Below are 11,905 nucleotides of genomic sequence, written 5' to 3' on the forward strand. Positions count from 1 at the left end.
AAATGTGATATTTCAGTTTTGTATTTTTAATACATTTGCAAAAATGTCTAAACCTGTTTTTGCTTTGTCATCATGGGTTATTGATGAGGGAAAAACTATTTAATACATTTTAGAATAAGGCTGTAACGTAACAAAAGGTGGAAAAAGTAATGTGGTCTGAATACTTTCCGAATGCACTGTATGTGACATTTGAATTGTCCATTTTTGATACTCTTCTATATATTCCTTGTTAATATACATTGACTCCCGATTTGCCCGTTTCTAATCAACTATCTGCCTGCACCTGTTGCGCCCGCTATGCACAGCAGGTGTGTCCCTCTCTAGGACCGGCGGGACGAATTCGTCCCACCTACGTAACAGCCAGTTGAATCCTGTGGCGCGATTTTCAAATACCTTTGAAATGCTATTACTTCAATTTGACTATTTTACAGCTATTTAAAGACAAGACTCTTGTTAATCTAACCACACTGTCCGATTTCAAAAAGGCTTTACAACGAAAGCAAAACATTACATTATGTCAGCAGAGTACCCAGACAGAAATAATCAGACACCCATTTTTCAAGCTAGCATATAATGTCACAAAAACCCAGAAGACAGCTAAAAGCAGCACTAACCTTTGATGATCTTCATCAGATGACACACCTAGGACATTATGTTATACAATACATGCATGTTTTGTTCAATCAAGTTCATATTTATATCAAAAACCAGCTTTTTACATTAGCATGTGACGTTCAGAACTAGCATACCCCCCGCAAACTTCCGGCGAATTTACTAACAATTTACTAAATTACTCACGATAAACGTTCACAAAAAGCACAACAATTTTTTAAAGAATTATAGATACATTGCTCCTCAATGCACTCGATATGTCCGATTTTAAAATATATTTTCGGTGAAAGCACATTTTGCAATATTCTAAGTAGATAGCCCGGCATCACAGGGCTAGCTATTTAGACACCCACCAAGTTTAGCCTTCACCAAAGTCAGATTTACTATTAGAAAAGTTTGATTACCTTTCCTGTTCTTCGTCAGAATGCACTCCCAGGACTTCTACTTCAATAACAAATGTAGGTTTGGTCCAAAATAATCCATAGTTATGTTCCAACAGCGACGTTTTGTTTGTGCGTTCTAGACACTATCCCAATGGTAAATAACGGTCACGCGCACGGCGCATTTCGTGACAAAAGATTTCTAAATATTTCATTACCGTACTTCGAAGCATGTCAACCGCTGTTTAAAATCAATTTTTATGCCATTTTTCTCGTAAAAAAGCGATAATATTCCGACCGGTAATCTGCAATTAGTTAAACAGCCGAAAGAAAATATATCACTGGGTCGACTCGGGCACGCGCCTAAGCCCTTTGTCCTCTGATCGGCCACTTGGCAAAGGCGATTATGTGTTTCAGCCTGGGGCTGCCTAGACATCGTTCAGGTTTTTCCCGGGCTCTGAGAGCCTATTGGAGCCGTAGGAAGTGTCACGTTACAGCTAAGATCCTGACTCTTCAATAAACAGAAGCAAGAACAACAACACCTTGTCAGACAGGCCACTTCCTGCATGAAACCTCAGGTTTTTGCCTGCCAAATGAGTTATGTTATACTCACAGACACCATTCAAACAGTTTTAGAAACTTTAGGGTGTTTTCTATCCGAATCAAACAATTATATGCATATTCTAGTTACTGGGCAGGAGTAGTAACCAGATTAAATTGGGTACGTTTTTTATCCGGCTGTGCAAATACTGCCCCCTATCCCCAACAGGTTAAGTACGTGTCTTCTTAAATTTGTTAGTACAGCACTGATGAAGGCATAAGATCGAAATGTATGCTCTGTTCCTTTTTATATTATTTTTTACATCTTGGCCTCTTGAGTGTGAGTATTTTAACTCTATTAACTTGTAATTACTACCACAAGATGGCCGCTAGGCCACCCACCCACTATTCTATTATCTATATTTTTATGACTTTAATAGGTTTATTTATGATGGATTGACAGTATAATTTAAAACAATAGATATTCCCTGATGTGGACCTCCAACCATCTTTGTGGTACCACTTGAAAGTTGAAATTTCAATTGTATTCCCATTTTAGTACATTTATCAGCCAAAACATGACACCCACCCTGTATATTCAAGAGCATGTTCGGTCTCAACTGATGGTGGGCACAACACAAAAACCTCAGATTATGTAAAATAGGGTCTGGGCTACAATAAATTATAATATGAAAAAAATCTGACTTCACGCATTTTTAGATAATTGACATTTAAGGTTCAAATGTATTTAAAAAAATGTAAATAGTTTGACAACCCGGTTTGTAAACTTTTAAATTATTTCAAATCTCAACCGTTAATCTTTTCCAATGATGAAGGCATGGATGTCTCATGGTAGGCTTGGGTGGTATAGCATATAACGGGGTATTTGGAAAAAGCCACGGGATGGTTTACAATACCGTTGAAACAATTTCTTTGATTTTTAATCAACTTGAATATTTGTAGCAAATTGATAAGTGAATACCTGCAGTCAACTTGTGCAATATGTTAGGAGATAAAGAATATTATGTTCTTCATTTCATCTGTCACATTTATGTAGCTCACGATAGTCCCCAGTCACATGGTGTTTGTTTAAAAGCACACAATGACGAGAGAGCGAAACCTTGTGAGTCACTCACTGTTGTGGAGCATGCGCCAGGTGATCTAATTACAGTATGGAATTCACAACATAATTAAATGTTTGCCAGCTAGATATCTTACAACTATTAAGTTAAGTGTCTAAAATGTGCTAAATGCTCTGCAGTTGTGCATTTGGTTTGCTAATTTAGTAGCTAGTTCGCTATATAGCTAACTTCTTCCAAAACCAAGCATTCGCTGGGTAATAGCAGAGAATCCCCACCTGGATCAACAGCCTTGCTAGCTAATATTTGTTTTGTGTGTTCAGCAAACTGAGTAGCATTTTTGAGTTACTTGTATACTTTAGGTCAGAAATTTTACAAAATGTTCGCAATGCACTCGTTAGCATTTAGTTGGCATTCTACATGTACACGTTAGCACTGCTAAACAACGGATTACAGACTATCAGTGCGGTTGGAAAACAGCGCCCCTGTGTTCAGTTCCGGTATTACCGAATATCCCAGTATGGCACAAGGTCGGTATGAAGGTATGACAATCTGGACACCGCCCAAGCCATGGTATGATGCGGTATGCAAAATAGGTCAACTTTGAGCATTATCTCTTGAATGTTTTGGCATTCAGGTCCAAAAAGTCACTTTCTGAGCACTTATACAATGGGCAAATACTGCATGTATGGAACGTTTCGTTCACATCAAAAGGAAATCTAAAGTGGTGTTGTCAAAAAGCTATTGAATTCAAATGGATTTAACCATTAACTAATTAACCGTCTGGTGATGTCGCTAGGCAGGCCAAAACTCCATCCCACCAAAACAGGCGGCCTTTCAAACTGCTCTTACCCTAATATGGCATTAGTATAATTTTCAGAATGTCAGTATTATTCCAACCACAGTGTGGAAATATATATATAAAACACAGGATAATCAAGTTTCACTGCACTCTGCCTTTAAAACATTAATACAAAAAAAAAAATGTCCATAAATGATTAAATGGTTTGCTTGAACATTGATCTCTAATAAGATCTAATAAACAGTGTAACATTTGGGCTTCCTGTTACACTGATCAACAATCTGTTCTAGAAAAAAGGATGGACATAAACTGAAATACAAGTCTGATGGAGACAAATTGGTGAGGTGGGTATGGTACTTGCAGAACGGAGTGTGATTAAGTCACTCTGGATGAGTGTCTACTAAATGACCAAAATGTAAAATGCAAAATGAAAGTCACTTTGACAGTGACTATTCTATTCCCATACTTCAATTTTTATTTTTTCCCCTCATAAAAAACATGACTTGTTTAGTGAGGAAAAAAATCCTTCTTTGTTAAGATTTCAAATGCAAATTTTACTGCTTTTTCCCCATCCTGACAAGTGAAATCACTTTGGACACATCTAAAGCCTTCTCACACATCTCAAGCTTTCTCAAACAAAGCAGACCCATTGTATCCTACCAGAGGTTTGAGTATGACACATTACACTTTTTCCATCACATGTAGACATGAGTGGGAAGGGGAAAGGGGCGTGTAAGTGTTGCTCACTGGTGCTCTTAACTGAGGTGAGAGTTTGACTGCACTTTCAATCAGAGTGAATGAATGTTACCCTGTCCAGATTCATGCACACATGCTTGTGCACACACGCATACAAACCAACTTCAATTGCAGAATCCAGGCATAAGCAACATAAGTGGTCGCTTATTTTTTTACCTTTATTTAACTAGGCAAGTCTGTTTAGGACAAACTCTTGTTTTCAATGACGGCCTAGGAACAGTGGGTTAACTGCCTTGTTCAGGGGCAGAACGACAGATTTTTACCTTGTCAGCTCGGGGATTCGATCTGCAACCTTTCGGTTACAAGTTCAACGCTCTAACCAGTAGGATACCTCCGGCCCCACTTCAGCTCATGAAACATGTTGCATTTCTTTTTTTCAGTTTATTTTTTAAAGAAACTCGGGTCATTTGCATTTATATTTTTATATTTATATTTTAGTCATTTAGCAGACGCTCTTATCCAGAGCGACTTACAGTAGACTGCATACATTTTTACTACATTTTTTTAAATATACTAGTGGAGATCATTTAACTATCATCTCGATAAAAACAGCTGGACGTAATGACGTCACAAGCAAAAACCTACAGTGTCGAATAAAAATGAAGTGGCTGAAGTGTTTCCATTACCAATTTAAACAAATTGAGCATTAATAAACTGCTGACATCCTGTATGCCCTCCCACCTATCTGTTTCATGTCTCAGATAGCCAGCATTGATAGAATGCAATAATTTACTAATATTTGCCATATTCTAATAATTCTCATGTGCCAACCACAAACCATGCCATGGTGAAACGTGCACTGCTGTATATCTGAAATAGTTGAATGGTGAAACTTCCCAGCCAACCAGAAACACAAGGCAAAGCAATTCAGGCATTCTTGAAAGTCAGGACAATCCTTGTCCTGTAATGATACATTGTTTTTCATAGTTGATAAAATAGATTTTTGCAAGCAGTAGGCATTTAGAATTAAATGTGGAGTGGCGCTTATTAGTTAGGTGAAGACATCCCATGCCCCGCTTACCTTCAAAAGTATTGAGCAATCACCATTTATTCGAAAAACACCATTTGTCGCTATAAAGAAAGTTTGACCAAAGAAAATCCACCCCTGTCACATAGATTAAAATGTTGTCAATCTTCAGAACATTTCTCCTATATCTGCCGTTTCCATTAAACACAAGGCATTGCTTCTGTCTAATAAAATTGGGTCAATGGAAACCTGCCTAGTGACAGTCACTCAATTAGCCATGTCAGCTAACAATTTTTAGATTGGCAAATTAGTCGAGCCAGTTATCATCCCCAAATACTGATCAGGCCACACGGCACGTGCCCAGGGCCCCTGACCTCCTCGGGGCCCCCAATGATTTTGTTAGTCACTCTCACTCAGATATAATTTACATGGCATAAGTCAATGCAAAATAAGTATAATTACATGAAATGTGTTATAAAATTGCTAAATGTTCTCTCCGCCCCATGGCAAAATGTGTAGAACTGCAGAAGACCTGCTTAAATTTCACAGAAATTGCTATTCATCACACTCAAAGTGTAGAATTGCAGGAAATGTACTTTTTCTGTGCTTGGTGGTGGGGAAACAGAGACCGGGCCTGGCAGCAAGAACTTCAATTTTAGCAGCAACTTAGTTTATAAGTCTATAATTTTGAGCCCACTTTTATGCATTTTACAGTCACCTTCCAACATTCATTCCACATTAGCTGGTCTACCTTTTGGGTACTTTGACAAACCCCTCTTGCCTTGAAGTGATAGAAATGTTCTTACCATTGGCGTTCTTGCCGCAGATGAGATGCTCATAGTGCTGCAGGACCCCCCACAGCTCCGCGTCATTGTTCACCACCCCCTCCAGAGCTTCGACCGACACCGGGGTACAGCCTGACACTGTGTCCACCCTGGAGTGCCCTCGCTCAGCCATCATTACCCGGGCGCCGGCCTCCTCCACCAGCGCCTCCATGCAGGCGGTAAGACAGATAGCCGCATACTCGTGGATGCGCACCGAGATGCGGGTGTCCACCATCCATCGAAAGAACCTTCCCACGGAGAAGGACAGGCCGCAACGGGCAGATTTGCCCTTCCTCAGGAGCTCCCCGGCGCTCATACTGTACATGGAGATGGCCTTGACCGTGGCCGATATGCAGTGTTCGGCCAGAGCCCAGCTCAGCACCAGCCTCATGGCGCTCTGCACCTCGAAGCGAGTGCAACGGCAGTGCATGACGCTCAGCCGCTGAGCCTCCCTCGAAATGCGGATGAGGGCTCGGCGAAGGAGCGTGGACAGCCTCCGGACTGCCTCATTGGATAATGTCGGCACCGGAAACGCTTTGGCACCGGTAACGTTCCCGGATACTTTACGCAGTATCTTTCCCACCTCATCTTCGGTCCAAGGGAACTCCTCGAGCTCCGGTAAACGGGGACACTTGGAGAAGATGTCCTCGGGATCCTCGGGCAGCACCGTGTTGACCGTGTCCCAGCTGTTGTTGCGACTGTTCATGGAGCCGGAGTAGTACCACCAGTTGCCCCGATGCGGAGCCGTCATGAACGGCTGTGAGTTGGACTTGGAGGACGAGAGGCTCAGGGACTTGCAGGAGTCCCCTGCCCCGTAGCCCGAGTCTAGAGTCAGGTCCTCCAGGGTCTTCATGTGGGCATTGCTCATCCCCGCCATAGTTAGATTTGTATTTTATATAACAAGGATGACGTTGTGAAGAAACTTTGGGGAATTTAATGGTTTACCTGGGAGTGACTGTAGTATACGACTCCAGTCGAAACTCACACGCAATCTAGTTCTACTGGTTTACGCAGAACTCTTTTCATGCGTGTCCATACATGTTAATTTGATCGTAACGCTAAAAATGGCATTCATCAGAAGTATATTCTGTAATTTCTATGTTTTAAAGCTATCTAAATCCTTTCATAAGTCATAGATGGTACGGAGAATGAAACCATACTGTAAGCTCACCCACTCTCTCCATATAGTGCCTGTCGCGCAGTGATATAAACTTTTCTCTCGGACTCCCCTCTCCCAGGGACTCCCAAAACTGTAGTCGAATTATTTCAATCCCTGCAAAAATCTGTTAATTCGGTAGTCCATAAACTGCAAATCCGTTGAGAGAAAGGAAAGAGTTTTGGAAGGTTTTAAAATAAGGAAATAGTCTATCATCGCTTGCAGCGAGCCTAGTGCCCCACCAGAAACAGACTACTGCCGCACAGACGTAAACGAGGGGCTGGGATACACGCCTGGAAATTCCCAACCACCAATCAGCAGCCGACAGAATTCTGAGATCCAATCAGCGATTGTTATACAGTACATTTACCTTTGGGTAAATACAGTATAAACGTTGTTTTTGCAACATATCACAATATATGAGCCAGGGGTAAAACTAATATAAAATAGCAGGCGTAAAGGAGGTATCATTCCTAGGTATTAGCAACTCTAGCATGGTGGTGGAAAATGGTGTCTCATAAAGAAAGTACACATATTTTCCCATTTTTTTCAGCCTTCTCGCCATTAAATCCAGGTAAGGAGGAAATCGAAGCCTTTGCAGCTTGAAATTAATGTTTCATGTACGAACCGGTCCCCAAGGGACATGAGCTGTCCAAAGGCTGATAGTGGAGATCACAGGTTGCTGGCAATTGTGGAGGAAGGCCCGCTGCCCAGGCTAGATCAAGCTACAGTTCAGCTCCCCTGGATGGAGAGCATGTTGTGGGATTAAGAGCCTGTTCAAGGGCCCAACAGTATGGGGAATGTCTTGAGCATAAGAACCCAGCAGCCCTCCACTTGCCGAATCAATTTGCCTTGCCAGGGAATCGAACCGGCCACCTTTCGGCTACAAGTTAAACTACTTAGCCACTCGGCAACTACCCACAATTTATTTGTTTTACAAAATGTGCAGTTTTTTTAACATTAAACTGAAGAAAGCATACTTAGGATGAACACCAAAACAGAACTATATGGGAACACTTTTGTGCCACAAAAATAATTTGTTACGTACCTCAATATGGCATTAGATGTTACCATTGAAATTACTATGTCTTCTTACAAAGCCTCTGTATAATATACAAGACTCTCAGAACCGTTTATGATTTCATATTATCAGTGGCGACTTGTCATTCAGGACAGTTGGGGCAGAGCCCCACCTGTTTTGAGTCCCACCTATATATATGGTGTTGTTGTTGTTTCCTGTTTTGCATGTTATTTTGGCATTAATACGTGTCACACATCAGTTTGCAAACAATGTAAAAAATAAAAAATAAAGTAATTGAGTTAATAAAGCCACATACAAACATGTTCTCTTTTTTGCTTTCTTGAGTAAGGCAACTCCAAAATGCAGGTGTTTCAGCCTAGCTCAGTGCTTTCTGTGGTGGTGGAGCAGCCAGCGGAAAATACGGAGACTAGGGGTTGGTAATGTTCTCTAGTTGCGCTGTGATTGGCTCAGTGTTCTATCACTCATGGGGACAACACGTCACTGCAAAATCTACGGGAGAGCTCGAAGATTCAGATCCCTTGGGTGCTGCCATAGAGTTACATTAGAAGTGCCCATCCAAGAAGGCTCAAGGTCATTGGCCACAGATAAAATGACGTCAAATACCATTATATCTACCGTAGCTTTGATTGGACTGATCATGTCAACATCATAGTTTCAACATTTTTGCAGCAAGCTAGATAAGCAGTCATCATCATCAATCAAGTCAACAATCTACTGGCATCATGACTTCTCCTGCATTCAAAACAACTGGAAACTCAGAACTGGGAAATCTCAGACTTCAGTGAGTTCAAGACAACTGGGAACTCTTTAAAAAATGAGTTCCGACTGGGAAAAAAACATTTTGAACGGTCATCCAAACTGGAATTCCAAGTCGGGAACTAAGACTTCTTTCTAGAGCTCCGACTTGAAGATCACTGACGTCATGATTCAACCTTGTTTTTTCCAAGTTCCCAGTTGTCTTGAAAGCACCATGAATCCAAAGAATGCCAGAGTTTGATGACAAAATTTGCCCACAAGAAGGACCGCCGTGCCACCTTCCTGTTCAAGTTAGCACAGCACAACAAGGGGAGTCCAAAAATGTTGTGTATGCTGCTGCATAAATTATGTAATATGCCAGGGAAATAAGCATACTGTAGCTAAGTAATACTAAGTGTGTGTTGTGTGCTAAGCTGTTAGTAGCCCGTGTGCCTCACCCTAAAAATTTGGTCCCTTTCCCCCTCATACCTTAGCCTACTGTTCTGACTTGGTGGTGCACATTTAGCCTATAGTTTGTTTTAGATAAATATAATCATCGAATATTGTAAGAGCTTTCATTGTCTGCTTATATGTCCCCTTTATTAATTCTACGGTTCTGACTTGGTGTACAGGGAAAATACTGTAAGAACGGCCCATGTTCTGAATTCTGTTACTGTACATTTCACAAGTTATATTGACTACGTCCGTCCTAGCTCGCTCATTAATGTCTTAATCGAAGATACGGATTGCCTTTTATCCGCTCGTCATTCCCTTATGCCATAGTTTGTACATCTCAATTGTCAGAAGAAACCACATTCGTTTAAGCAAGTCAGCCATACAGTATCAGCTATGATTTTTAAAAAGGTAGTAAATGATGCTGAATTAACTGTTTCGCTGCCAGACAAGGCTCCGCTGATAGCCAGGTGGTGGTAAGGATTCACTCCATGGTGCTGAAAAGAAAGCTCTGCTGTTGGGACAGCTTTATGTAGGCCCTAACAGTTTGTGGGCACTGTTTGTCACCGTTATAGTGCAATTCATGTATTTTTTTGTGTTGTGTTGTCTAGTGGTTTTGCTGGCATGCATCTAAAACATATTTTGGAGGTTTGCCCCACAAGATTTACATGCTAAAATCACCACTGCATATTATGATGATAAAATGGAAGTTGATGTCATTCTGCTGCCTGAGGGGTAATTCATCATAAGGAATTCTGAGAGTCAATAAATTCAAATGGTCAGTAATTCCCTAACCAGGTTACTTTTCTTGACTAAATAAATCCTAAATTATTTAATGTTTACATTTTCACTCTATGCTCCTGGTTAGTTTACTGGCTAAAGCCGGAACCAATAAAAACCAGCAGACCTCAGTTATTTCACTTTGCAGGCTTCTTGGGGGTGTTGGCTAGCTGACAAAATATTATGTTAGCAGTTCCTTCAGCCTTCAATATAAACCGAATTTGCAAATCCCTTAGTAAGAAGAGTACTTCATTTTTCAAATAGGCCTATCTTAAAATGAACAAGGTTTAGGTCCTGATCGAAATTGCATTTAAATTATATCAAGGATTACAAGGAAAGGAGAGGTTTCCCACGAGAAAGGTCTTCTTACCTCAATAGGACTTCCTGATTGAATAAAGGTTGAATAAAACATATATAAAAGAGGTGTTCGATTTTAGAATGTTAACAGTCATCCTTGACTGCTCAGAGTGCCTACATGAGCACTTCAGGCATCATGCATTTAATTCTAGACGGTTAGTTCAGGAGTTCAATACCATTCATTCAGTGCATCGGAAAGTATTCAGACCCATTCACTTTTTCCACATTTTGTTACCTTACAGCCTTATTCTAAAATTGATTCATTTGTTTTTCCCCCTCATCAATCTACACACAAAACCCTATAATGACAAAGCAAAAACAGGTTTTTAGACATTTTGCCAATGAATTAAATATAAAAAACTGAAATATCACATTTAAATACAGTACCAGTTAAAGGTTTGGACACACCTACTACTCATTCAAGGGTTTTTATTTATTTAGCTATTTCTACATTGTAGAATTATAAAGAAGACATCAAAACTATGAAATAACACATATGTAATCATGTACTAAGCTAAAAATGGTTAAACAAATCAATATATATGTACTTATATATATATATTTTTGATTCTTCAAAGTAGCGACTACTTTGAAGAATCTCAAATATGAAATATATTTTGATTTGTTTAACCCTTTTTTGGTTACTACATGATTCCATATGTGTTATTTCATAGTTTTGATGTCTTCACTACTATTCTAAAATGGAGAAAAAAGTAAAAATCAAGAAAAACCCTTGAATGAGTAGGTGTCCAGACTTTTGACTGATACTGTGAAAATTCAGACCCTTTACTTCGTTGATGCACCTTTGGCAGCGATTACAGCCTTGTGTATGATGCTACAAGCTTGGCACACCTGTATTTCTCCCATTTTCCTCTGCATATCCTCTCAAGCTGTGTCAGGTTAGATGGGGATCGTCGCTGCACAGCTATTTTCAGGGCTCTCCAGAGATGTTCGATCGGGTTCATGTCCAGGCTCTGGCTGGGCCACTCAAGGACATTCAGAGACTTGTCCCAAAGCCACTCCTGCATTGTCTTGGCTGTGTGCTTAGGGTTGTTGTCCTGTTGGAAGGGGAACCTTTGCCCCAGTCTGAGGTCCTGAGCACTCTGCAGCAGGTTTTCATCAATGATCTCTCTGTACTTTGCTCCGTTCATCTTTCCCTCACTCCTGATCAGTCTCCCAGTCCCTGCTGCTGAAAACCATCCCCACAGCATGATGCAGCCACCACCATGATTCCCTGTAGGGATGGTGCCATGTTTCCTCCAGACATGACGCTTGGCATTCAGGCAAAAGAGTGTAATCTTGGTTTCATCAGACAAGAGAATCTTGTTTCTCATGGTCTGAGAGTCCTTTAGGTGCCTTTCGGCAAACTCTAAGCAGGCTGTCCTGTGCCTTTTACTGACGAGTGGCTTCTGTACCTTAAAG

General features: G+C 40.7%; 1 protein-coding gene across 1 annotated transcript in view; it reads right to left on the bottom strand.

The window, feature by feature from the left end:
- abtb2b (ankyrin repeat and BTB (POZ) domain containing 2b) overlaps nucleotides 1-7,379 on the bottom strand; it is a 154,496-nt gene extending 147,117 nt beyond the window's left edge. Inside the window, exon 1 of the mRNA XM_029758478.1 lies at nucleotides 5,943-7,379. Within this exon, the coding sequence (XP_029614338.1) occupies nucleotides 5,943-6,837 (895 nt within the window). The 5' untranslated portion in view covers nucleotides 6,838-7,379. The remainder of the gene's footprint in view (nucleotides 1-5,942) is intronic.
- Nucleotides 7,380-11,905: the final 4,526 nt, after the last annotated feature.

This window comes from Salmo trutta, chromosome 7 (assembly GCF_901001165.1).
Source record: "Salmo trutta chromosome 7, fSalTru1.1, whole genome shotgun sequence".
Lineage (NCBI taxonomy): Eukaryota > Metazoa > Chordata > Actinopteri > Salmoniformes > Salmonidae > Salmo > Salmo trutta.